A 27,379-nucleotide genomic window follows, 5' to 3' on the forward strand; every position below is an offset into this window, starting at 1 on the left:
AGGTAGTGTTTGAGGCCATGGAAGAGTTAGGGTGAGGGGCTGGATGGACACGTAGCCCAACCAGGGTGCTGGGACCACAGCAGGGCCTTGAGCCTCGAGGAAGGGGGGAAGGGCATTTGTCGACGTACCAGGTGCCAGCATGTCACCTCCACATCCTTCTCTGTAAAGTGGGGCTTTGGTGACCTTATTTTATTAGTCATTATTTGAGGCGACTGCTGGGTCTGGGCTAACTGTGGGGCCAAGGCCAGGCCAGGCAGGCTGTTAGGACACCTCCCATGCACTCAGGGGGTGGGGCCCTCAGGACATGGGGACTGTCAGGTCAGTGCTCTGGGGGGTACTTGAGTGCCTCCTTTTCCCTCCCCAGGGGCATGTCTGAGGCTGGCAGGGCTGCTGGCGGCCTTGCCCTGTGGCAGGCAGGATTTCCTCCTTCCTGTTTGTGCATCTCGGCCAGGCTCCAGCCAGCCTGGGGCTCTGTCCTAAGGGTGCAGAGGGACACGGAGCTTAAAGCCACAGCCGGGCATCTTCCCAGCGGTCTGACCTTGGGCGAGGCCTGTCCCCGCCTCCCTGAGCCCCGCTTTCTGTTCCTACCTTGGGTGTAGGGCTCTTGCACCCAAGCGGGTGGCTGTGAGGGCAGGACTGGGCCGGGTGGGGGCCCAGAGGCAGGGGCGGTGGTCCAGCTGGAGCAGGGCTGGCTGAGCCTCCCCCGTCCCCAGGTTCCCGGCTGTTAACACCTTTCCTCACCCCTGCCCTGGGGCGGATCTGGGGGTACGGCTTCTCAGGGCCCGGATGTCCCCGCCCGAATTCGGGGCCTTCCACCGCACCGCCCCTGACGCACAGCGCCCGGCCCAAGGCCCCGCTGGCTGGCCCGACCGCACAGCCGCTCGGGGTCCCCTCCTCCAGCAGCCGCGGTCCAGAGCCTTCCCAGGTCTGGGCGGACCGCCGCCCTCGCCCCCAGGGACACGCCTGCCTGCCCCGCGCGGAGGGCGGTCCGGGCCTCGTCTTGCTGTGCCTCAGAGAAGGCTGTGGGGCTCAGGGGAGGCCGGGCTGCCTTTCTGGGCGCGTCCGCGCAGCTCCGCAGACCTCCCCGCCGCTCTGCCGGCTGCCCCAGCCCCGAGCCCAGGCCGGTGGGGACCCTCCGACTCCCCCAGCCGGTCACAGGGCGAGAGAGGCAGCCCCGCAATGACCGGTCCCGGGATGGCCGGGGTGGGAGCGCGGCCACCCTGGACTCCGCCCGCCGCGTCTAGTCCCCGCGCAGCCCCGCGGGCTGAGCCCCCTCGGGCCAGTGGCTTCCCCTCCCCCAGCCTCAGATTCCTCGTTGCTCACCCACAGCGCGCCCACTTTGCGGCTGGGGGTGAGGGTCTCGGCGGAACTGGAAGGGAAACTGCGGCCGGAGAGTGGGGTCAGCTGCCGTTGCCCTTGGCTTCCGCGCAGGGCGGCGGGTTCGGTGGGGAACAGGCTTTGATCTCCACTGCTCCCGGGGGCGGGGCCTGAATCAGCCTGGGACTCGCTCCCCCGTCCCCGCCGCGTTTCCCCCCCACCCCCACCCCCCGCCCCCCGCCCCTCCGCCTCCTCCACAACCTCCTCTCCGTCCACCTCCCACTCCCTGCGGTCCCTCTGGGCTTCTGGGTGGGCAGAGTAGCCCTCTGACATCCATGGAGAAATCAAGGCTCAGAGAAGGGACAGGCTTGCTCAGGGTCACACAGCAAATTGGCCAGAGGGTAGCAGCCAAACCTGCACTCCCGCCAGGACTGGGCTTCCCCCGTGTGTTCCATGGGGACTGGGACGTGCCTGGTGCCCATGCCGGCTGCCCGGCCTGTGGGACAGGGATTCCCTCCCGGCTCTGAGCCCTGCTGGCTGCGGTGGGTTGGGAGTGGGCACCCGTGTCCCCTCCTCACCAGCAATGCAGTCACAGCCACAGACGGTGTGGCTGAGCCCAGGGCCAGACCCTGTGTGAGATCCTGGGCTGCTTCTCCTGGAATACTGAGTACAATTCCGGGGGCACTGGGCCCGGAGGTGCTTGTGGACCGGTTTTAAGGAAGGGCTTTTGTTGTTGAACCATCACAGGACTATTTCCGTAGCCTGTTTCTCCTCGTGTGGCGCTCGCAGCGCTATTTCTCTAGGAATATGTCCAAATCCTCTACATTTTCAGATTTATTGGCATAAAGTTTATAATTTCCTCATTTCAATTTTATGTAGAATTTAAACATTTTTGGGGAAAGGTACAAATCATATGTGTGTAGCTGGATGCATTTTCCCGAAGTGGACACACTGGTGTAACCAGTACCCCCTATCCTCACCAGAGGCCTCTCCCCCGCGGGTCTGCCCCCTCCCAAAGGACTTCCAACACTAGTGCACCTGTGAACTGCATGCAGCGGGTTCTGTTTGAGCTCTTTATGTCTAGCTGTATTGCAGCACTAAGTTTGTGAAATTCACCCACACTGTCTGTGGACGCAGTTCATCGGACAGAGACTCCCAAGTTCTTTTCGTTCTACTGTTTTTTTTGGCGGTGCTACACATCATGTGGGATCTTACTTCCCGACCAGGGGTTGAACCCGTGTCCCCTGCATTGGATTCTTAACCACTGTGCCACCAGGGAAGTCCCTAATTTAATAATTTTAACAATTAATCAGTTGTTTCCTTTAAGGCTAGTGCTGTCCGTGTCCTGGTTAAGAATTGTTTCCCTATCCCCAGTGTCATTTTGGTTTATCTTCTGGAAACTGTATCGTTAAACTTTGGGTCTGCAATCCACATGGAATTAATACTTCCTGGGGCTGACCTAGGGGTGGATATCAATATTATTCCCTGTGAATTTCCAGTGGACCCCACACTGCTGACTGAAAAGATCATTACTTTCTCACAGCGCTATATCTGTATGAGTCTGGTTTCCGGGACCTTTGTTTTGTGCCATTGGTTTTATTAATAATTTGCATTTCCCTGACGACTAAAGAAGTTGACCATCTTTTCCGTGCTTACTGGCACATCTTTTGTGAAGTGTCTGTTTAAATCTTTTGCCCGCTTTTAATTGAGGTTTTTTAATTTTTTGTCTTTTTCTATTGATTTGCAGAAATTCTTCTGGATGCAAGTTCTTTGTCGGATATATTGAATTTGCCTTTTCATTTTCTAAAGAATGTCTTTCAAGACTAGAAGTATTTAATTATGATAAAATATGATTGATCAGATTTTCTTTTATGATTCACACCTTTTGTATCCTGCCTAAGAAAACACTGCCTCCCCCAAGGTGGTGAAGAATTTCTCCTCTGTTTTCTTCTATAAGTTTTATAGTTTTAAGTTTTACATTTAGCTCTATGATTCATTTTGAGTTAATTTTTGCATGTGCTATGTTGTAAGGGTCTAGGGCTTTTTCCCCAAATAAATATCCACTTGTCCCAGCACCATTGCTGAAAAGACTATTATTTTTCTATTGAAATAACTTGGCTGCTTTGTCAAAAGTTGACTGATCTTACAAAGTGTGGGACCATTCTGGACTTCCTACTCGTTTTCACTGATATTTGTGGTTATACTGTACCGTCTTGATTCCGTTGAGACTCATAGAAAATACCTAGCTGATTTGAAATGGTCTTAATTATTTTAAATTTACTGAGACATTTAAATGAGCCAGCCTATGATCTACCTTGGTGAATGTCCCATGTGCACTTAAGACGAATGTGTACGCTCTTGTCAGGAGGAGTGATCTCCGCTGTGGCCTCATTGGTTGATGGGTGGATCAGTGTTCTTACCTATTCTGTTTTGTAAGGTTATCGATTACTGAGAGGAATGTTACAATCTCTACTGTAATTGTGGATTTGTCTTTTTTGTCCTTTCGTTTTTGCCAGCTTTCACTTCAGTGTTTTTAGCCTCTGTTACTAGGTATATACAGACTTAGGTTTGTTATTATTTTTTTTATAAATTGTGCCCTTTATTATTATGAAATGATTGGTTTTTGCACTGTATGTATTTTTTATTTCCTTTTCTTTTAACTTCTTTTTATTTATAGTCCATTTCTCCTAGATAGCATGTAGTCAGGTCTTGCTTTTTAAATTTAATCTGATAATCTCTACCTTTTTGATTGGAATTTTAAGTCCTTTTATATTTAATGTATTGTCAAAATGGCTGGTTTAAATCCTACTATCTTGCTAATTGCTTTCTATTTTATTCCATCCATCCTTTGCTCCTCTTTCCCCGGTTCCTTGTCTTGTTTTAGAATTAATTAAATATATACACAGGTATATAATTACTTAATAACATATATTACATATATAAATATAAATTTTGTATTTATAAACTAATATAGATGTATATGTTATATATAATTAATTATATATTAAATTTATATATTAATGTAAATTATTTATATACATTATATATATGTATAAAACAACGTGTATTTTTAGTATTGCATTTTATTTCCACTACTGACTCACTAGCTACACATCTTTTTCATCTTTTTTTAAAGTAAATTTATTTATTTAATTTATTTATTTTTGGCTGCATTGGGTCTCATTGCTGCGCACGGGCTTTCTCTAGTTGCGGCGAGCGGGGGCTATTCTCTTCATTGCGGTGCGTGAGCTTCTCACTGCGGTGGCTTCTCTTGCTGTGGAGCACGGGCACTAGGCACGCGGGCTTCAGTAGTTTTGGCTCATGGGTTCTAGAGCGCAGGCTCAGTAGTTGTGGCACATGGGCTTAGTTGCTCTGTGGCATGTGGGATCTTCCTGGGCCAGGGCTCGAACCCATGTCCCCTGCACTGGCAGGCGGATTCTTAACCACTGTGCCACCAGGGAAGTTCCTATTTTGCCTTTGTTTTTTTTTTTTTTTTTTTTTTTTTTGTGGTACATGGGCCTCTCACTGCTGTGGCCTCTCCCGTTGCAGAGCACAGGCTCCGGACGCGCAGGCTCAGCGGCCATGGCTCACGGGCCCAGCCGCTCCGCGGCACGTGGGATCCTTCCGTACCGGGGCACGAACCCTTGTCCCCTGCATCGGCAGGCGGACTCTCAACCACTGCGCCACCAGGGAAGCCCCTGCCTTTGTTTTTGAAGGACAGTTTGCTAGATGTGGAATTCATGGTTAACAAAGCTTTTCTTTCAGCAATTTGAATATACTGTTCCACTTTTTTCTAGCTTCCGTGGTGTTGACTAGTAATTGCATTGCTGTACTAGTAAATGTGATGGGCCACTTCTCTCTCGTTGCTTTCAAAATTTTCTCTTTCCCTTGAACATTTTGATGTGATTGTCTAGGTCTGGATCCCTTTGTGTTTATCCTACTGGGGTTTGTTGAGCTTCTGAGATCCATAGATTGTTTTTAGCCATTATTCTTTCAAACATTTTTTCCTGCCTCTCTCTCTCTCTCTCTCTCTCTCGTTTCCTTCTGAGACTTCAACTACACATATATTGGTGTTCTTAATGTCATCTCACAGATCTCTGAGGCTCTATTCATTTCCCTTCAATCCTTTTCCCCTTCTTCTTCAAATTGGTTAATTTCTATCGATCTACAAGTTTTTTGTTTTGTCTTGTCATTTTTTGTTTTTTCTGGCCGCACTGTGTGTCTTGAGGGATCTTAGTTCCCCAACCAGGGATTGAACCTGCGCCCTGGCAGTGAACGTGCCGAGTCCTAACCACTGGACCACCAGGGAATTCCCCTAACCTACAAGTTTTTTGCTTCCTTCCACTGGCATCTCAGCCCTGCTATTGAGCCCCTCTAGGAAACTTTCAACTTCAGAGTTTCCATTTGGCTTTTTTTTTTCTTGATATAATTTCTGTTTCTTTATGACATTCTTTCTTCATTGGGCCATTGCCATCATATTTTTCATTAATTCTTTAAACATGGTCTCCTTCACTTTTTGGAATAAATTTATGAATGTTGCTTTGGAGTCTGTGCCAAATTCAACAGCTGTGGACATTCGAAGATTGCTTCTATTAACTGCTCTGTTCCTCAGTGTGGATCACACTTGCTTGTTTCTTTACGTGTCATGTAGTTTTCTGTTGAATGCTGGGCATTATAGTTTGTATATTATAGTAACTCTGGATCCTGACTCTCCCCGTCAGGGTGGTAGTTATTGTTTTATCTGTGTGTTTGTTTAGTAACTTTCTTTGACTAAATCTGTGAAGCCGTCTACTTTGTCTGTCCTGGCTCACTGCCATCACACCTGATCTCACAACCTCCCTGGCTCAGGGGCTGTGTGTCCTCCCCCGACCCCTGCATGTGCTCCCAGACCCGGGGTCCAGGGTTACACCACCTCTGTGGTATACAGCCTCTCCTGGGCCCCTACCCCCAGCTCCACCCTCTGCTCTGCCCACCTGCAAGCCTCCACTGACTCATCCTTTCCCTTTGCAGCGTCTGGCCGGCAGTTGCAGCCTGAAGAGCCAGATGCAGAGACCGCGGAGAACCAGTCCGTAAGTGAGGTCCAGGGAGGATGTGCCCCACTCGTAGCCCCCACCCCCTCCTTTCCTGGACTTGAGCAGAGCCCAAGTGGCTGAGGGTGACCTGATTCTCTCCTCCTGCCAGGTGACGGAAGGGTCTGTGGATGAGATCATTCGGCCCCGGCCACAGGGGTCCTCGCCCGTCTACGAGTACGTGACTGAGGGCGCCAGCTTCGGACTCCCGGTAAGCCTGCTCCACAGACAGCCACAGGCTCAGGGAAGGCTCAGGTGTGCGGCCACAGGTGACCACGCCTCCTGCATCCCCCTGTGTGGGCAACTCACGCACGCACCTGTGCAGCCACACAGCCCTGCCACAGCGGTGTCTGCTCGGCTGTCTTCTCTGACTCCTGGGTCCTTCACTGGAGCCCTCCCATCAGCTGGCCAGGACACACTTGAGATGGCACACTTGTGTGTGTGCGTGGGGAACAGACCTCGTGCTCCTGTGTGCGACGTGGCACGGGATATGTGCACACACGTGCCCTCTCTGACGAGGAGACACGGACAGGGTCCCGCGGCCACCCCTGGAGACACCTGGGGGAAGGCATGGACCAGGTGTGTTTACTAAAGGCCTCATTCTTTTTTCAGAATTGTTTACGTACTTACTTCTTTTGGTCGTGCCATGCGGCGGCATGTGGGATCTTAGTTCCCTGACCAGGGATCGAACCCGTGCCCCCTGCAGTGGAAGCACGGAGTCCTAACCACTGGACCGCCAGGGAAGTCCCAAAGGCCTCCTTCTTGTACTGTTTCTTTTTTGCCCCCTCTACTTGCGGACACGGGGGCTGGGCCCTGTGGGAATCACAAAGGCCCAGAGTCACCTTCCCCCTGGAGGAACTCAGCTCCCCCTGCACACAGCACACTCTGGGGGATCTAGCCCCTGAGCTGGGGCCTCCCCGAGTCCCTCCCGTCCCCTGGGCTGGGGCAGGTTGGTGACCCGCTGTCTGCCGCTGCTGCAGGAAGACACGCCAAGGAGGCGGAGGTCCTGGTGGAAGCGGGATTCGGGGGACTCGCAGACGCTTTCCAGGATGAGCCGTCTGGAGGTGGGTGTGCCAGGAGCTGATGTGGGGGGACAGCCCGTCCACACGGGCTCCAGCGGGGGAAGCCAGGGCCAGAGCGAGAAGGCGAGGAGCCGGAAAGCTGGCAGCGTGGCCCTGTGCCCTGCGGAAGGGCGTGCCACCTCCCTCATCAGGCCCGGGGGTGGGTAGGGGCTCCAGAACACTGGTCCAGGCCTGCCCCCAGACCCCTCTACTCTCATGGTGAAGGGCCCAGACTGCTGACCAGAGGGACTGGGGTGCACGGACCTCAGTGTTCTCAGCGGTACAGTGGGTACGGCTGCTGCCTGCTGCATCCAAGGCCACGGACGGGGCTGGGTTCTGTAGGCTCCCAGCCAGGAGGGTGCACTGCCTGCTGTCATTGGTGGCCCCAGCAATCCTAACTCTCTCCCAGACCCAGAGGAACTGTCGTGTCCGAGGTCAGGCTGGCCCTGCCGTTTCCGGCATTGTCCTCAGCATTTATGGCCCTCCTTGGTCTGAGCACCAGCTACCTTGTATGTGACTGGTGCTTGGAGTGAGGGTGGTGGTGAGCCAGGAGCTGATAAAGGAACGCTCTGGCCACGTGCAAGCAGAAGACTCTCCCCTCTGCTTGCCGAGCCCCGCTGGGCCCGGATGGTTGGGGCCGGGCTGCTCCTGAGTCCTGGCAGGTGGGGTCGGGGACAAGGGAGGCTGCTCCCAACTGAGACGGCGGCACCTGGCTTCCCCCAGAGCCTGGACCCCGTGCCCGGGCTCAGCTGCCCGATGACGGGAGGACTCTGGGGTCCCTGGCCTCAGGGGAGGCAGCCTCCGAGCAGCCACGCCCACTGTGGGGTAGGCATATGCTCACTGAGGCCTGATGTGCTTCTGTTCCAGTCCACGCAGGAGGCGACGGAGGGGACACTGAAGACCAAGGTGGAGGCCGGAGCCAGTGGCTACATTGTCACGGGCGGCGGGGACCAGGGGATCTTTGTTAAGCAAGTGCTGAAGGAGTCGTCAGCTGCCAAGCTCTTCGGCCTGAGAGAAGGTGCCACGACCCCATCCCCATGTCCCCGTGGTCCCACCAGGATCGGGTGGGGCCTGAGTGGACTCAGCATGGCCCCATCCCCATGTCCCCGTGGTCCCACCAGGATCGGGTGGGGCCTGAGTGGACTCAGCATGGCCCCATCCCCATGTCCCCGTGGTCCCACCAGGATCGGGTGGGGCCTGAGGGGGACGGGCCACAGTGGACTCAGCATGGCCCCATCCCCATGTCCCCGTGGTCCCATCAGGATCGGGTGGGGCCTGAGTGGACTCAGCATGGCCCCATCCCCATGTCCCCGTGGTCCCATCAGGATCGGGTGGGGCCTGAGTGGACTCAGCATGGCCCCATCCCCATGTCCCCGTGGTCCCATCAGGATCAGGTGGGGCCTGAGTGGACTCAGCATGGCCCCATCCCCATGTCCCTGTGGTCCCATCAGGATCGGGTGGGGCCTGAGTGGACTCAGCATGGCCCCATCCCCATGTCCCTGTGGTGCCATCAGGTTAGGGGGCCCTGGAGGGGGACGGGCCACAGTGGACTCAGCATGGCCCCATCCCCATGTCCCCGTGGTCCCACCAGGATCGGGTGGGGCCTGAGTGGACTCAGCATGGCCCCATCCCCATGTCCCTGTGGTGCCATCAGGTTAGGGGGCCCTGGAGGGGGACGGGCCACAGTGGACTCAGCATGGCCCCATCCCCATGTCCCCGTGGTCCCACCAGGATCGGGTGGGGCCTGAGTGGACTCAGCATGGCCCCATCCCCATGTCCCTGTGGTGCCATCAGGTTAGGGGCCCTGGAGGGGGACGGGCCACAGTGGACTCAGCATGGCCCCATCCCCATGTCCCCGTGGTCCCATCAGGATCGGGTGGGGCCTGAGTGGACTCAGCATGGCCCCATCCCCATGTCCCCGTGGTCCCATCAGGATCGGGTGGGGCCTGAGTGGACTCAGCATGGCCCCATCCCCATGTCCCCGTGGTCCCACCAGGATCGGGTGGGGCCTGAGTGGACTCAGCATGGCCCCATCCCCATGTCCCCGTGGTCCCACCAGGATCGGGTGGGGCCTGAGTGGACTCAGCATGGCCCCATCCCCATGTCCCCGTGGTCCCATCAGGATCGGGTGGGGCCTGAGTGGACTCAGCATGGCCCCATCCCCATGTCCCCGTGGTCCCACCAGGATCGGGTGGGGCCTGAGTGGACTCAGCATGGCCCCATCCCCATGTCCCCGTGGTGCCATCAGGTGCGGGGCCCTGGAGGGGGACGGGCCACAGTGGACTCAGCATGGCCCCATCCCCATGTCCCCGTGGTGCCATCAGGTGAGGGGCCCTGGAGGGGGACGGGCCACAGTGGACTCAGCATGGCCCCATCCCCATGTCCCCGTGGTGCCATCAGGTGCGGGGCCCTGGAGGGGGACGGGCCACAGTGGACTCAGATGAGTCCCTAGACACTGCTTAGCTGTGTCCGGGCTGGGGCCACTCGCTCTGACAGGTTTTCTGCTTGGAAATGGGGGCTCCTTCCCACCCGGGGCTCAAGAGAAGGAAGGGGCCAGGCAGCCTGAGCGGGGTCGCCTCCTCGGTCACGCACCCCTGTGGACCCCCCCCGTGAGGCCCGACGAGGTCCGGGGCACTAAGGCGCGGGGACCGCTCTGTCTTCGTCTAGGGGATCAGCTGCTCAGCACAACCATATTCTTTGACGACATTAAATACGAAGATGCGCTCAAAATCCTTCAGTACTCAGAGCCGTACAAGGTTCAGTTCACAATCAGGCGGCAACTTCCCGCCCGGGAGGACGATGAGGGAGCTTCCGGCGGTGCTCAGCGTGGCTCGAGGGGCAGCAAGAAGCAGGTGAGCTTGCATGGCCAGCAAAGCTGGCCCCGGCTGGACCCCGGGTGCCCAGGCTGAGGCTGGGAGGGGACCCCCACTGCCCCCTCCCGTCCCCGGAGCCCCTGCCTCCGACTCCCTGTACGGGGGCCCAAAAGGTGCTCTCTCCCTGTTTCAGGACCAGGATATCGCCGAAGGGCGCACGGAGACCCCCACGGAGACGCTGCAGGAGGATGGAGACCAGGAGAGGCTCATCTCCAAGCCCAGGGAGGGCAGAGGCAGGCAGCCCCAGAGGGAGCGGCTCTCCTGGCCCAAATTCCAAGCGCTGAAGAGCAAGCGTGGGCCAGGGCCCCGGAGGTCGCACAGCTCCTCGGAGGCCTGCGAGCGAGGGGACGTGCCTGACCTGTCCCCCACGAGCACAGACACGGAGGCCCAGCTCCCGGAAGCAGGGCCAGGCAGGCAGCAGAAGAGAAGTTTCTCGAACCTGAGATTCCGGGTGGGCTCAGGGAAGGGGCTGTCGGGCAGGGGAGCCCACGGGGGGACAGTCCAGGCTGGGGTCCTGGTGGAGACAGGGCCCCGGGATTCCGGGCGAGAGGCCTCCAGGGCTGCCGCCCATGGCGGGAGAGAAGACAGGACGGCAGGGGTGCCAGAGGCCGCCGAGCCCCCCACGGAGCCCGGCCTCCGCACTGAGGGAGCCCCTGGGGAAGGGGCGGGCCCGGCACCCAGACCCCGAAGAAAGACAAAAGAGGCCAAGGACAAGGGGGAGACTGTGCCCCAGGGAAAAGCCAGGCTGGGCCCAGCGCCAAGACAGAGCAGGGAGGGGGCCGGGGAAGGCACGCAGGCGCTGGAGGTCGGCATTGCCAGGCTATCTCTGCAAGACTCAGCAGACCAAGGCATCCACCAAAAGCACCAACCAGAATTCCACGTCCGCATACCCACTTTAAAGACACCCAGGTTTGGACTTTACAAAGAAAAAGTGCTCGAGAAAGAAGGAGCCGCGACAGCTCTCCAGCGGGGACCACGGCAGAGAAGGGCTTCTGCTGAGGGCACGGAGGCCAAGGGGGAGGAGGCAGGGGAAGCAGAAAAGCACAGGCCCAGACAACCCCCAGTCCATCCGCCAGCGCAAGAGGTAGGAGAAATGGAGGAAGATGCAGCCCAGAAGAGAGACGAGGACAGCAAGGGCGGGGGCCCGCACACGGACGAAAAGGAGGGGAAGATGAAAATGCTAAGGGTCAAGCTGCCCTCCTTTGGGTGGTCGCCAGCGAAGGAGGCAAAAGGAGACAAAGCGACACAACTCCAGGAAACAGAGAAGGAAAAGGAAAGCAACATCACAGTCGTAACGTTAGAGACAGACATAAAAGGCAAAGATGGACTAGAGAGACACAGCAAGTTCAAAATGCCCAAGTTCAAGATGCCGTCCTTTGCGGTGTCGGTACCCAGAAAGTCCGTCGAGGCCACCGTGGAGGTGTCCATGCCCAAGGCCCAGGCTGAAGTGACCCTGCCCCCACTGCAGGGTGATGTCAAGACCAGTGACGTTAGCATCGAGCTGCCTTCCGCCGAGCTGGAGGTCAAGGCCGCCGAGGTGAGCGTGAAGCTCCCGGAGGGCCACCTTCCCGAAGCGGAGCCCAAGGAAGCGGCAGCGGGAATCGGACTCAAGGGCCACCTGCCCAAGGTGCAGATGCCAAGCATCAAGGTGCCAAAGGTGGACATCAAGGGGCCCAAACTGGACCTGAAGGACGCCAAGGGCGAGGTGATGACCCCCGATGTGGAGATGTCTCTGCCCAGCGTGGAGGTGGACATCCAGGCCGCGGGCACCAAGCTGGAGGGTGACGTGTCCCTTGGCGACAAGGAGGTGGCCGCCAGAGAGAGCAAGTTCAAAATGCCCAAGTTCAAGATGCCGTCCTTCGGGGTGTCAGCACCCAGCAAGTCCGTCGAGGCCACCGTGGAGGTAACCCTGCCCTCGGTGCAGGCTGACAGCAAGACCAGTGACCTCAGAATTGAGCTGCCCTCCACCGAGCTGGATGTCAAGGCTGCCGAGGTGGGCGTGAAGCTCCCGGAGGGCCACCTTCCAGAAGTGGAGCCCAAGGAAGCAGTGGCGGGAATCGGGCTTAAGGACCACCTGCCCAAGGTGAAGATGCCCAGCATCAAGGTGCCCGAGGTGGACATCCAGGGCCCCCAGGTGGACATCAAGGGGCCCAAACTGGACCTGAAGGATGCCAAAGGCGAGGTGACGACCCCCGACATGGAGGTGTCGCTGCCCAGCGTGGAGGTGGACACCAAGGCTCTGGACATCATGCTGGCGGGCGATGTGTCCCTTGGGGACAAGGAGGTGGCCGCCAGAGAGAGCAAGTTCAAAATGCCCAAGTTCAAGATGCCGTCCTTTGGGGTGTCAGCACCCAGCAAGCCCGTCCAGGCCGCTGTGGAGGTGTCCGTGCCTAAGGCCCAGGCCGACGTGACCCTGCCTTCACTGCAGGCCGACGTCAAGACCAGTGACCTTAGCATCGAGCTGCCCTCCACCGAGCTGGAGGTCAAGGCTGTCGAGGTGGGTGTGAAGCTCCCGGAGGGCCACCTTCCCGAAGTGGAGCCCAAGGAAGCAGTGGCGGGAATCGGGCTTAAGGACCACCTGCCCAAGGTGAAGATGCCCAGCATCAAGGTGCCCGAGGTGGACATCCAGGGCCCCCAGGTGGACATCAAGGGGCCCAAACTGGACCTGAAGGATGCCAAAGGCGAGGTGACGACCCCCGACATGGAGGTGTCACTGCTCAGCATGGAGGTGGACACCCAGGTAGCGGGCTCCAAGGTGGAGGGCGACGTGTCCCTGGGAGACACAGAGATGACCATCAGAGACAGCAAGTTCAAAATGCCCAAGTTCAAGATGCCGTCCTTCGGGGTGTCAGCGCCCAGCAAGTCCGTCCAGGCCGCCATGGAGGTGTCCGTGCCCAAGGCCCAGGCCGAAGTGACCATGCCCTCGGTGCAGGCTGACGTCAAGACCAGTGACCTTAGCATCGAGTTGCCCTCCGCCAAGATGGAGGTCAAGGCTGCCGAGGTGGGCGTGAAGCTCCCGGAGGGCCACCTTCCCGAAGTGGAGCCCAAGGAAGCAGTGGCGGGAATCGGGCTTAAGGACCACCTGCCCAAGGTGAAGATGCCCAGCATCAAGGTGCCCGAGGTGGACATCCAGGGCCCCCAGGTGGACATCAAGGGGCCCAAACTGGACCTGAAGGATGCCAAAGGCGAGGTGACGACCCCCGACATGGAGGTGTCACGGCCCAGCGTGGATGTGGACACCAAGGCCGTGGACATCATGCTGGCGGGCGATGTGTCCCTTGGGGACAAGGAGGTGGCCGCCAGAGAGAGCAAGTTCAAAATGCCCAAGTTCAAGATGCCATCTGTTGGGGTGTCAGCACCCAGCAAGTCTGTCAAGGCCACCGTGGAGGTGTCCATGCCCAAGGCCCAGGCCAAGGTGACCCGGCCTTCGGTGCAGGCCGACGTCAAGACCAGTGACTTCAGCATCGAGCTGCCCTCCTCCAAGCTGGAGGTCAAGGCGGCCGAGGTGGGCCTGAAGCTCCCGGAGGGCCACCTTCCCGAAGTGGAGCCCAAGGAAGCAGTGGTGGGAATCGGGCTTAAGGACCACCTGCCCAAGGTGCCGGGACTCAGCATCAATGTGCCCGAGGTGGACATCAAGGGCCCCCAGGTGGACATCAAGGGGCCCAAACTGGACCTGAAGGACGCCAAAGGCGAGGTGACGGCCCCCAACATGGAGGTGTCACTGCCCAGCATGGAGGTGGACACCCAGGTAGCGGGCTCCAAGGTGGAGGGCGACGTGTCCCTGGGAGACACGGAGATGACCGTCAGAGACAGCAAGTTCAAAATGCCCAAGTTCAAGATGCCGTCCTTTGGGGTGTCAGCGCCCAGCAAGTCCATCCAGGCCGCCGTGGAGGTGTCCGTGCCCAAGGCCCAGGCCTACGTGACCCTGCCTTCACTGCAGGCTGACGTCAAGACCAGTGACCTCAGCGTCGAGCTGCCTTCCGCCGAGCTGGAGGTCAAGGCCGCCGAGGTGGGCGTGAAGCTCCCGGAGGGCCACCTTCCCGAAGCGGAGCCCAAGGAAGCGGCAGCAGGAATCGGACTCAAGGGCCACCTGTCCAAGGTGCAGATGCCAAGCATCAAGGTGCCCATGGTGGACATCAAGGGGCCCAAACTGGACCTGAAGGACGCCAAGGGCGAGGTGACGACCCCCGATGTGGAGGTGTCTCTGCCCAGCGTGGAGGTGGACACCCAGGCCGCGGACAGCAAGCTGGAGGGCGACGTGTCCCTTGGCGACAAGGAGGTGGCTGCCAGAGAGAGCAAGTTCAAAATGCTCAAGTTCAAGATGCCGTCCTTCGGGGTTTCAGCACCCAGCAAGCCCGTCCAGGCCGCCATGGAGGTGTCCGGGCCCAAGGCCCAGGCCGACGTGACCCTGCCTTCACTGCAGGCCGACGTCAAGACCAGTGACCTTAGCATCGAGCTGCCCTCCACCGAGCTGGAGGTCAAGGCTGTCGAGGTGGGTGTGAAGCTCCTGGAGGGCCACCTTCCCGAAGTGGAGCCCAAGGAAGCAGTGGTGGGAATCGGGCTTAAGGACCACCTGCCCAAGGTGCCGGGACCCAGCATCAAGGTGCCCGAGGTGGACATCAAGGCCCCCAAGGTGGACATCAAGGGGCCGAAACTGGACCTGAAGGATGCCAAAGGCGAGGTGACGGCCCCCAACATGGAGGTGTCACTGCCCAGCATGGTGGTGGACACCCAGGTAGCGGGCTCCAAGATGGAGGGCGACGTGTCCTTGGGAGACACGGAGATGACCGTCAGAGACAGCAAGTTCAAAATGCCCAAGTTCAAGATGCCATCCGTTGGGGTATCAGCGCCCAGCAAGTCTGTCAAGGCCGCCATGGAGGTGTCCGTGCCCAAGGCCCAGGCCAAGGTGACCCGGCCTTCGGTGCAGGCCGACGTCAAGACCAGTGACCTCAGCATCGAGCTGCCCTCCTCCAAGCTGGAGGTCAAGGCGGCCGAGGTGGGCCTGAAGCTCCCGGAGGGTCACCTTCCTGAAGCGGAGTCCACGGAAGCGGCAGCTGAAATTGGACTCAAGGGCCACCTGTCCAAGGTGCAGATGCCAAGCATCAAGGTGCCCAAGGTGGATATCAAGGCCCCCCAGGTGGACATCAAGGGGCCCAAACTGGACCTGAAGGACGCCAAGGGCGAGGTGACGACCCCCGATGTGGAGGTGTCTCTGCCCAGCGTGGAGGTGGACATCCAGGCCGCGGGCACCAAGCTGGAGGGCGACGTGTCCCTTGGCAACAAGGAGGTGGCCGCCAGAGAGAGCAAGTTCAAAATGCCCAAGTTCAAGATGCCGGCCTTTGGGGTGTCAGCACCCAGCAAGTCCGTCCAGGCCGCCATGGAGGTGTCCGGGCCCAAGGCCCAGGCCGAAGTGACCATGCCCTCGGTGCAGGCTGACGTCAAGACCAGTGACCTTAGCATCGAGTTGCCCTCCTCCAAGCTGGAGGTCAAGGCTGCCGAGGTGGGCGTGAAGCTCCCAGAGGGCCACCTTCCCGAAGTGGAGCTCAAGGAAGCAGTGGCGGGAATCGGACTCAAGGACCACCTGTCCAAGGTGAAGATGCCCAGCATCAAGGTGCCCAAGGTGGACATCAAGGACCCCCAGGTGGACATCAAGGGGCCCAAACTGGACCTGAAGGATGCCAAAGGCGAGGTGACGACCCCCGACATGGAGGTGTCACTGCTCAGCATGGAGGTGGACACCCAGGTAGCGGGCTCCAAGGTGGAGGGCGACGTGTCCCTGGGAGACACAGAGATGACCATCAGAGACAGCAAGTTCAAAATGCCCAAGTTCAAGATGCCGTCCTTCGGGGTGTCAGCGCCCAGCAAGTCCGTCCAGGCCGCCATGGAGGTGTCCGTGCCCAAGGCCCAGGCCGAAGTGACCATGCCCTCGGTGCAGGCTGACGTCAAGACCAGTGACCTTAGCATCGAGTTGCCCTCCGCCAAGATGGAGGTCAAGGCTGCCGAGGTGGGCGTGAAGCTCCCGGAGGGCCACCTTCCCGAAGTGGAGCCCAAGGAAGCAGTGGCGGGAATCGGGCTTAAGGACCACCTGCCCAAGGTGAAGATGCCCAGCATCAAGGGGCCCGAGGTGGACATCCAGGGCCCCCAGGTGGACATCAAGGGGCCCAAACTGGACCTGAAGGATGCCAAAGGCGAGGTGACGACCCCCGACATGGAGGTGTCACGGCCCAGCGTGGATGTGGACACCAAGGCCGTGGACATCATGCTGGCGGGCGATGTGTCCCTTGGGGACAAGGAGGTGGCCGCCAGAGAGAGCAAGTTCAAAATGCCCAAGTTCAAGATGCCATCTGTTGGGGTGTCAGCACCCAGCAAGTCTGTCAAGGCCACCGTGGAGGTGTCCATGCCCAAGGCCCAGGCCAAGGTGACCCGGCCTTCGGTGCAGGCCGACGTCAAGACCAGTGACTTCAGCATCGAGCTGCCCTCCTCCAAGCTGGAGGTCAAGGCGGCCGAGGTGGGCCTGAAGCTCCCGGAGGGCCACCTTCCCGAAGTGGAGCCCAAGGAAGCAGTGGTGGGAATCGGGCTTAAGGACCACCTGCCCAAGGTGCCGGGACTCAGCATCAATGTGCCCGAGGTGGACATCAAGGGCCCCCAGGTGGACATCAAGGGGCCCAAACTGGACCTGAAGGACGCCAAAGGCGAGGTGACGGCCCCCAACATGGAGGTGTCACTGCCCAGCATGGAGGTGGACACCCAGGTAGCGGGCTCCAAGGTGGAGGGCGACGTGTCCCTGGGAGACACGGAGATGACCGTCAGAGACAGCAAGTTCAAAATGCCCAAGTTCAAGATGCCGTCCTTTGGGGTGTCAGCGCCCAGCAAGTCCATCCAGGCCGCCGTGGAGGTGTCCGTGCCCAAGGCCCAGGCCTACGTGACCCTGCCTTCACTGCAGGCTGACGTCAAGACCAGTGACCTCAGCGTCGAGCTGCCTTCCGCCGAGCTGGAGGTCAAGGCCGCCGAGGTGGGCGTGAAGCTCCCGGAGGGCCACCTTCCCGAAGCGGAGCCCAAGGAAGCGGCAGCAGGAATCGGACTCAAGGGCCACCTGTCCAAGGTGCAGATGCCAAGCATCAAGGTGCCCATGGTGGACATCAAGGGGCCCAAACTGGACCTGAAGGACGCCAAGGGCGAGGTGACGACCCCCGATGTGGAGGTGTCTCTGCCCAGCGTGGAGGTGGACACCCAGGCCGCGGACAGCAAGCTGGAGGGCGACGTGTCCCTTGGCGACAAGGAGGTGGCTGCCAGAGACAGCAAGTTCAAAATGCTCAAGTTCAAGATGCCGTCCTTCGGGGTGTCAGCGCCCAGCAAGTCTGTCGAGGCCACCGTGGAGGTAACCCTGCCCTCGGTGCAGGCTGACAGCAAGACCAGTGACCTCAGAATCGAGCTGCCCTCCACCGAGCTGGATGTCAAGGCTGCCGAGGTGGGCGTGAAGCTCCCAGAGGGCCACCTTCCCGAAGTGGAGCCCAAGGAAGCAGTGGCGGGAATCGGGCTTAAGGACCACCTGCCCAAGGTGAAGATGCCCAGCATCAAGGTGCCCGAGGTGGACATCCGGGGCCCCCAGGTGGACATCAAGGGGCCCAAACTGGACCTGAAGGATGCCAAAGGCGAGGTGACGACCCCCGACATGGAGGTGTCGCTGCCCAGCGTGGAGGTGGACACCAAGGCTCTGGACATCATGCTGGCGGGCGATGTGTCCCTTGGGGACAAGGAGGTGGCCGCCAGAGAGAGCAAGTTCAAAATGCCCAAGTTCAAGATGCCGTCCTTTGGGGTTTCAGCACCCAGCAAGCCCGTCCAGGCCGCTGTGGAGGTGTCCGTGCCCAAGGCCCAGGCCGACGTGACCCTGCCTTCACTGCAGGCCGACGTCAAGACCAGTGACCTTAGCATCGAGCTGCCCTCCACCGAGCTGGAGGTCAAGGCTGTCGAGGTGGGTGTGAAGCTCCTGGAGGGCCACCTTCCCGAAGTGGAGCCCAAGGAAGCAGTGGTGGGAATCGGGCTTAAGGACCACCTGCCCAAGGTGCCGGGACCCAGCATCAAGGTGCCCGAGGTGGACATCAAGGCCCCCAAGGTGGACATCAAGGGGCCGAAACTGGACCTGAAGGATGCCAAAGGCGAGGTGACGGCCCCCAACATGGAGGTGTCACTGCCCAGCATGGTGGTGGACACCCAGGTAGCGGGCTCCAAGATGGAGGGCGACGTGTCCTTGGGAGACACGGAGATGACCGTCAGAGACAGCAAGTTCAAAATGCCCAAGTTCAAGATGCCATCCGTTGGGGTATCAGCGCCCAGCAAGTCTGTCAAGGCCGCCATGGAGGTGTCCGTGCCCAAGGCCCAGGCCAAGGTGACCCGGCCTTCGGTGCAGGCCGACGTCAAGACCAGTGACCTCAGCATCGAGCTGCCCTCCTCCAAGCTGGAGGTCAAGGCGGCCGAGGTGGGCCTGAAGCTCCCGGAGGGTCACCTTCCTGAAGCGGAGTCCACGGAAGCGGCAGCTGAAATTGGACTCAAGGGCCACCTGTCCAAGGTGCAGATGCCAAGCATCAAGGTGCCCAAGGTGGATATCAAGGCCCCCCAGGTGGACATCAAGGGGCCCAAACTGGACCTGAAGGACGCCAAGGGCGAGGTGACGACCCCCGATGTGGAGGTGTCTCTGCCCAGCGTGGAGGTGGACATCCAGGCCGCGGGCACCAAGCTGGAGGGCGACGTGTCCCTTGGCAACAAGGAGGTGGCCGCCAGAGAGAGCAAGTTCAAAATGCCCAAGTTCAAGATGCCGGCCTTTGGGGTGTCAGCACCCAGCAAGTCCGTCCAGGCCGCCATGGAGGTGTCCGGGCCCAAGGCCCAGGCCGAAGTGACCATGCCCTCGGTGCAGGCTGACGTCAAGACCAGTGACCTTAGCATCGAGTTGCCCTCCGCCAAGATGGAGGTCAAGGCTGCCGAGGTGGGCGTGAAGCTCCCGGAGGGCCACCTTCCCGAAGTGGAGCCCAAGGAAGCAGTGGCGGGAATCGGGCTTAAGGACCACCTGCCCAAGGTGAAGATGCCCAGCATCAAGGTGCCCAAGGTGGACATTAAGGGGCCCAAACTGGACCTGAAGGATGCCAAGGGCGAGGTGACGGTCCCTGACGTGGAGGTGTCGCTGCCCAGCGTGGAGGTGGACACCAAGGCCGTGGACATCATGCTGGCGGGCGATGTGTCCCTTGGGAACAAGGAGGTGGCCGCCAGAGAGAGCAAGTTCAAAATGCCCAAGTTCAAGATGCCGTCCTTTGGGGTTTCAGCACCCAGCAAGCCCGTCCAGGCCGCTGTGGAGGTGTCCGTGCCTAAGGCCCAGGCCGACGTGACCCTGCCTTCACTGCAGGCCGACGTCAAGACCAGTGACCTTAGCATCGAGCTGCCCTCCACCGAGCTGGAGGTCAAGGCTGTCGAGGTGGGTGTGAAGCTCCCGGAGGGCCACCTTCCCGAAGTGGAGCCCAAGGAAGCAGTGGTGGGAATCGGGCTTAAGGACCACCTGCCCAAGGTGCCGGGACCCAGCATCAAGGTGCCTGAGGTGGACATCAAGGCCCCCAAGGTGGACATCAAGGGGCCGAAACTGGACCTGACGGACGCCAAAGGCGAGGTGACGGCCCCCAACATGGAGGTGTCACTGCCCAGCATGGTGGTGGACACCCAGGTAGCGGGCTCCAAGGTGGAGGGCGACGTGTCCCTGGGAGACACGGAGATGACCGTCAGAGACAGCAAGTTCAAAATGCCCAAGTTCATGATGCCATCCGATGGGGTGTCAGCGCCCAGCAAGTCTGTCAAGGCCACCGTGGAGGTGTCCGTGCCCAAGGCCCAGGCCAAGGTGACCCGGCCTTCGGTGTGGGCCGACGTCAAGACCAGTGACCTCAGCATCGAGCTGCCCTCCTCCAAGCTGGAGGTCAAGGCGGCCGAGGTAGGCCTGAAGCTCCCGGAGGGCCACCTTCCTGAAACGGAGTCGACGGAAGCGGCAGCTGAAATTGGACTCAAGGGCCACCTGTCCAAGGTGCAGATGCCCAGCATCAAGGTGCCCAAGGTGGACATCAAGGGCCCCCAGGTGGACATCAAGGGGCCCAAACTGGACCTGAAGGATGCCAAGGGCGAGGTGACGACCCCCGACATGGAGGTGTCTCTGCCCAGCGTGGAGGTGGACACCAAGGTCGCGGACAGCAAGCTGGAGGGTGATGTGTCCCTTGGGAACAAGGAGGTGGCCGCCAGAGAGAGCAAGTTCAAAATGCCCAAGTTCAAGATGCCGTCCTTCGGGGTGTCGGCTCCCAGGAAGTCCGTTGAAGCCGCCTTGGAAGAGTCCGTACCCAAGGTCCAGGCCCAGGTGACCCTGCCCTCAGTGCAGGCCGACGTGAAGACCAGTGCCCTCAGCATCGAGCTGCCCTCCACCGAGCTGGAGGTCAAGGACGCCAAGGTGGGCGTGAAGCTCCCAGAGGGCCACCTTCTCAGAGCAGAGCCCAGGGAAGTGGCGCTGGGAATTGCTCTCAAAGGCCACCTGCCCAAATTGCAGAAGCCCAGCATCAAGGTGCCCAAGGTGGACATCAAGGGGCCCAAACTGGACCTGAAGGACGCCAAGGGTGAGGTACTTACCAAATACCAGGTGACTCTCCCTGCAGCCGCTGTCTCCCCGGAGCTCCCTCTGGAAGCGGCCCCTTGTTCCCAGAACGATGCCTATCTTCCCAGCTCAGAAAGTTCTGCCAGTCTTCCAACCCAGGAGAGAGTTGCAGCATCCCAGACTGACAGTCCCGCAGGCCCTGTGGACCCCATGTCCCTTGCGTCATATGGTCGGGTGAGTTTTCCTAAGCTTCATCCACCAAAGTTCGGGTTTTCTGTCCCAGAAGCAGCCGATGCAGAGGCGGAGGCCAGTGCCGGGGATTGTGCCCCCTCTCTATCCGCTACTGGCCCTGCCCGGGGCCTGGACTCCACAGCTGTGCTGCGTAGTGCGTGGCCGTCGGCAGTGGCTGCAGGTGAGACCCCAGCTAAAGATACTGAACGTGGAGGGAAAGAGAGTCCCTTAAAAATGCCGTGGATCAAGCTTCCGTCATTCAGCTGGTCCCCAAAGAACGGGGCGGTGCCCCCAGAGGACCCTGAACGCAGCCTGGATGACGCGGAGATCGGCGTGGCTGTGGACACGGGTCACGAGGGCGTGCCCCCTGGGTGTCCTGTGTCTGCAGTGGAGGTGGCTGTGGACGCGCTTCCGGAGAAGGACGGAGAGGAGAGTGGCGTGGGGTCGCCTGTCTGCGCTGTGCTGGAACCTGCACCTCTCACAGGGCTCACTCCAGAGGGAGGGCCCGGCCTGCCACGCGGAGACCCGGCTGCTCCACGCTCTAGGCCCCCGGCGGGGGGTGGTGCTCCAGAAGGAGCGGACGTGGACCCCCACCTGCCACAGGCCCACGCTCCCCTTTTGGACTTTGCCAGACCTGACCTCAGACCCAGCAAGGCCAGGGTGGGGGTGAGATCGTCAGCTGGTGGCCCTCCGTCTCTGGGACACAGCGGCCAAGGGCACGGGCTCCGGGACGGCTCAGCAAGCCAGCCTCTCGGCGAGGCGACGGCCCCCTCAGTAGGAGACCCCCAGCAGCCGTCCTGCAGCCCAGCAGATGTGGACGCTCCCGCGGTGGAGAGCGCGGCCTCGCAGGGGGGCTGGTTCAGGTTGCCCGCGCTCCGCCTGCCCGGCCTCCGGAGCCCCGCCAAGGAGAGGGGGGCGGCTGGGGCTCGGGGGGCGCCAGCGCCCACGCCTGCTGCCAGCGCACTGAGGGAAGGAGAAAGCCCAGCTCCAGTCAGGGGTCAGGGGGTTCCCGGGTCAGAGGTGGAAGAAGCTATGTCCCTGCAGCCCCCAGAGGCAGGGGCAGACGAGGCAGCAGCGGAGCTCGCGTCCCACGCAGACGCAGACGTCCTAAAGAGAAGTCCTGAGGACAAACGCTCAGAGCCGCACCTCTCTCCTGCAGGGGCGCCCGCTGCAGGCCTTTCCCCTTCCGAGGCCAGGGTCCGTCCAGGCGAAGGCTCCCTCCCTCTTCAGATGCCTAGCAGCAGGCTTTCAGGAACCCAGGCCCCTCCTGCTGGGCCTGCAGGACCGGGCCTTGCTGCGGGGCAGGGGCGGGCAGAGGAATGGCCCTCCCAGCCTGAAGGCCCCATTAAACTGAAGGCGTCCAGGACCGACGGGCCGTCCCAGGTTTCTGTCGTTAACATGGGTCAGCCCTGGGAAGGCTCTGTGGTAACTGTCAGACTGCCCAGGTTAAGCGTGCCAAGGTTCGCCTTTCCTGACCCCAGCTCCGAGGCCGACGTCTTTATCCCCGCCGTGACGGAAGTGCGGTGCCCGGGGAGCAGCCTTGCCCACGCCCTGCACGAGGGAAGCCCGGGAGTCTGGGGCGCCAGCATTCTGAGGGCAGGTGCCGGGGCCCCCGGGGGGCAGCCCGTGGCCCTTGGCTTCTCCCCGGAAGCTTCCCCCATTTCCGAGGTCAGAGTGCACGTTCAGCGTGCGCAGGGAGAGGGCCCCGAGGTCGCCGTCCACAGCAGGGCGACGGCAGAGTTGGCTGACCTCTCGGGACCCGAGGCTATTTCCACCCAGGTCGTGCGGCAATTGGAGATCCCCGCATCTGAGATCCAAACGGCTTCTTACGGATTCTCATTGCTAAAGGGGAAGATGCCGGAGCCCCGCACGCGGGTGAGTGTCCGAGACTCCCGGCTGAGGGACGGCCTGCAGGAGGCTTCCAAACAAGCCGCCCCGGGAGCAGAGCCCGCCTCTGGAGGTCTGCAGCCGGACACCGGAGGACCGTTTGAAGTGATCTCGCCCAGTGTCCATGTGCCTGGACAGCCAATGTTCACGCCCAAAATGCACTCTGGCCGCCAGGGTGCCGACAGCTGCTCGGACAAGGACGAGGCTGCAGAAGCTCTCGCATTTCCCCCTAAAGAAGCCAGCGGGGAGGCAGCTACCTCCCTGGCAGAGGAAGACTCGGCTCCAAGAGAGAAACCAGGAGGTAGAAGATCTGGTCTGTTCAGGTTTTGGCTTCCGAACGTTGGGTTTTCTTCCTCTGCCGAAGAGCCGCGCGCCGATTCCAAAGGTGAGGCCCGCGCGGCGGCTGCCCTCCAGACACAGCCTGGGGCATGGCCCGAGGCAGAGCTCCCTAAGAAGCCCCAGAGGGCGGGCTGGTTTCGATTTCCCACATTAGGGCTCTCCTCCTCTCCCACCAAGAAAAGCGAAAGCTCTGAAGACGAGGCAGCTCTGGCAGAGCAAAACCCCCAAGAACAAGCGGTCACGTTCTTTGATGCCCCAGAAAGCTTCTCCCCAGAGGGCGAGGGGGCCGGGGGGCCGGCGGAGACTGCGGGCGCCAGAGCGATGGCCACATCCACGGCAAGGACAGGGCTGGTCCTGCTGGAGCAGGACCCAGAGGGCGGGATGCACCTGCACCCGGGCCCACCACCAAGTGAGGACAGACGAAAGGAGGCCCTGCGAAGCTCCCACCGTGAGGACGCGTGTGTCCACCTTGATTCATAGCACCGAGAGCAAAGCAGAGGTGCCCGAGAGCGGCGGGGCCCCACCCTCCCACAGCCCTCCCTAAGTGGGACCCCAAACGTGCCGGCCTCCCAGCGCCTCGGCAGCAGAGGCGGCACCCGGACTCCCCACGAGACCCCAGCCCCACGCGGGGTCCTGTGCTCCTGAGGGTCTTTGTTAGACATATGTTACTCGAGATCCCTGCCCACGAGGCCCTCGAGAACGCAACTGCTGCTTGCAGAAGGGGCTGTGACGGCCGTGGGTGCAGAATTCGTCTGGGGTTCAACTCCTGTCCTGCTGCTGCCTCCTGGTGAAGGTCGTTTCGCTCTTTCGGGCAGAGTCCGGCGTATTCCAGGCGACCCCACTCCCCGCTCGCTTGCGACCAGCTCACTCCGCCGTCGGATGCCTCGCCGCCAGCGCGGCAAGCTCTGGGACGCGTTGTGTGACGACGCTCGCGCCCTGGGCTGGGGGCGGGCGAGCCAGCGGAGGCCGTTCAGACGGCCGTGAGTTCCCACGGGACGGTCTGTGGGCGTCCACTTGCCCGCGGCACCCCCCCACCCTGCGTGCCCAGCCCCTCAGTGTACCCGCTGCGGCCAGGCTGCAGACGGGACCTGTCTGGCTGCTCCCGGGACCCTGGACGGGCAATAAATCCAGTGCTGCTTCCCCAGTGCTGACCGCGAGGTGTTTGTTCTGGTTGGAATCCATCCCTGCGCGCCCCCACGCGCGCCGTCCTAAACGCTCCTAGGTTGCTCGGGGAAGCAGAGTCAAGGGTGGCTCACTCATCCGTTTGTCTGTCCAGACCCTCCTCTGAGCCAGCGGCTGCGAGAGACCAAGAGGAAGAAGGCGAGGGCCCAGGAGTCCGCAGTGTGGCCGGGGAGGCAGCGCAAGGCGTGGGTGGTGGGCACAGCAGGGACAGCACACGGGGGCCCTTGGCCTTGGGGGCCGGGGATGGGGAGCTGGGTCCTCGGCCACGATGGGGGCCCATCTCAGAGGCTTCCTTTGCCGTGGTGGCCCTCCACCCCAAGCAGCCCACGGGAAGCAGATTCAGAACAAGGTTGGAGGCGTTTCCTATGAACTTCCAGGGGTCAGATCTCCTCCCGGCTGCCTTCAGACGCCCCTCAGGGGCCCGTGGGCACGAGGCATTCGGAGTGGGAGCTAGAGCCTATCCCACCTCCCTTCTGCTTGGAGAGGAGCGGCTGCTCTCGTGGCTGGGGCTACAGGAAAAAGAGCAGGGCTGGGCGGGGGCGGGTTGGGGGGACGCTGGGCCCGGAGGGCATCCTGCTGTCCCCGAGGCTACTCCCCCCAACCCCCTCCCCCTGCTGCCCTGAGAGAGCCTGGGAGGCTGGGTCCTTCCCCCTGGCCGCCATGGGAAGTCCCATCTCCTGTGGCCGGCTGGGAAGGTCTCCCAAGGTAGCGGATGTGGAACCCTCTGGAAGGTGGGGCGGGGGGAGGGAAAGCTCAGTGGGGACTGGGTCCCGCAGTCAAGGAGGCTGCAGTAGCCTCTCCCAGCCCCAGCCTCGTGCCCATCAGACCGACGTGGGGAGCACAGCCCCCTGGGAACACTGCAGTGGGGGTCTGCCTGGCTCCGTGGGTTTCATTCCTCTCTGAGTCCGGAGTCAAGGCGTGAGATATCGTAGCCTTGGGAGCCACTGACAGCACAGGCCCTTCCACCTTCCGTGTGGCCTCTGTTCTGTGTGACAGCGTGTGGGAGCCACCTGCACCGTGTGACAGCATGAAACAACGCACACTTAGGACTCCCCCAGTCTCTGTGGGTCGGGAGTCCGAGCACGGCTTAGCCGGGTCCCATGACGCCGCCATCAAGGCACGGGCCAGGCTGCCGTCTCATCTCCAGACTCAACTGGGGAAGGACCCACTTCCCACACTCGCAAGGCTGCTGGGTTCAGGTCGGGTGGCTGAGGGCCCTGCTTCTTGCTGGCTGGAGGCTGCAGGCTGCCCCTGGGGCGCTGCCCTGCGGGCCTCTCCATAGGACAGCTCGCGGGAGTCTCCTTCGTCACAGCAAGGGTCGGCCCCCGGCCAGATGCTGTTACCGCCTCGTGTCACGTGACCACCTCTGTGCGTTCTACCTGTCGCAGGCGAGGCAGCTAGTGCCCTCCCTCGAGGGCCTGGGTTCCAGGATCCCAGGAGGCAGGGTCTGTCCCCCACACCCCAGAAGGGGTCCCCGGGCCTCTCACGCCTCGTCAAGCTAGGCCTCCTGTGACGGGGGTCTGCTCTGGAGGCCTCTGAGGCTGCCACTGAGGTGTGGCCACCAGACCCACAGTGTGTGAAGCGGGCCTTGCCCTGGCTGTGGCCTTTCACCCTGTTGCCCCGCCATAGCCTGGCGCACAGAGCCCTCCTGGGCCACGGCTCATCAGCCAAGGGGGCAGAGGGCCCGGGGTCTGCTGCTCCTGGGGCGCTGCCCTGCAGCACGGTTGCGGTGGGAGTGGTGTGCCGCCAGGGGAGCTCACGCACAGACCAGCAGCCAGAGGCCCTGGGCGCTTCTCAGGCCGCGTGGAGCCGTGGCACTCTCTCCAGATCCCCGCGGGTCTGGGCAGGGAGACAGGCTGGGTTTGGGGATCTTCCTCGCAGACGAGGACACTCACGTCAAAGGCGTCCAACGGTAACCCAGTCAGGTCTCCCTGGGGCCGAGATGACGCGGGAACTGGGGAGCAGCGGCCCGGGGTGGGCCTGGGGTCCGCTTGCTCAGCTCCCTCAGCGGCCAGTGTCTCCTGGACATTGAGCCAGCCCCCAACTCTAGCCTCGGGTGCCCTGGGGGCCTCTGCGAGGGCAGGTGGGCTCTGAAGCCGAGGTCAGAAACCAGAAGGTGGCGAGGCCAGGGCCGAGACAGGCTTCTGACCCAGCATTCCTAGCAGAAGGGCCAGAACCGAGTTGTCAGACCAGGATTCAGCTCCTGCCTCTGTAGGGCAGGTGCTGGGCGAGGCCCAAGAGAGGGTGAGCTCCAATGGGGCTGCATCCAAACCCCATCCTGGCTGGTTTCACCCTCCCCCCAGCTCAAACCCAGGTCCTCTCCACTCTACAACTCTACCGCCCGGTTCCTGGCCCCTTATACACCGGGACTGGGTGCCACGAGCAGCTTGGCCTCTACAGGCCTGGGCCCACCACCCCAGGCGCCAGCCCCGCCCCCATCAGGCCTGGGCCCACCCCAGGCGCCAGCCCCGCCCCCTGCTCTGTCCCTGGGTTCCTGTGGGCGGGAGGCTGGACGCTGGGGAGAGTCAGGGGCTAGCATGGCGGAAGCCCAGCCCCGCCTCAATGTGGCCTCGTGGACACAGGCGCCTCCCAGGTGGGTAGAGGCTGAACTCCAGCCTGGGGCTGAGAAGGTGGGACGCAGCCTGACCCAGGACTCACAGAAGAAACAGGGGAGCACACAGTATTGTAAAGGCTCCGTGTGTGGGCAGGAATTGCGGCTCTGTGGGAGCCAGGGAGGGCATCCTGGAGGGCTCCGTGGAGGAGGTGGGGGTTTAAGAGGGGCTAGATTTGGAGAGCAAACAGTTTGCG

General features: G+C 60.9%; 1 protein-coding gene across 1 annotated transcript; it reads left to right on the top strand.

The window, feature by feature from the left end:
• Nucleotides 1-6,335: 6,335 nt before the first annotated feature.
• AHNAK2 (AHNAK nucleoprotein 2) lies at nt 6,336-27,346 on the top strand. Its single transcript, XM_065870876.1, has 13 exons — nt 6,336-6,386; nt 6,499-6,597; nt 7,367-7,450; nt 8,315-8,465; nt 10,115-10,299; nt 10,454-23,847; nt 24,205-24,369; nt 24,666-24,920; nt 26,201-26,300; nt 26,419-26,483; nt 26,571-26,654; nt 26,886-27,164; nt 27,280-27,346. Exons 3-13 carry the CDS (start codon nt 7,436-7,438, stop codon nt 27,344-27,346), a joined length of 14,760 nt encoding a protein of 4,919 aa, XP_065726948.1. The 5' UTR covers nt 6,336-6,386; nt 6,499-6,597; nt 7,367-7,435.
• The last annotated feature ends 33 nt before the right edge of the window (nt 27,347-27,379 follow it).

This window comes from Phocoena phocoena, chromosome 2, assembly GCF_963924675.1.
Source record: "Phocoena phocoena chromosome 2, mPhoPho1.1, whole genome shotgun sequence".
NCBI classification, from domain to species: domain Eukaryota; kingdom Metazoa; phylum Chordata; class Mammalia; order Artiodactyla; family Phocoenidae; genus Phocoena; species Phocoena phocoena.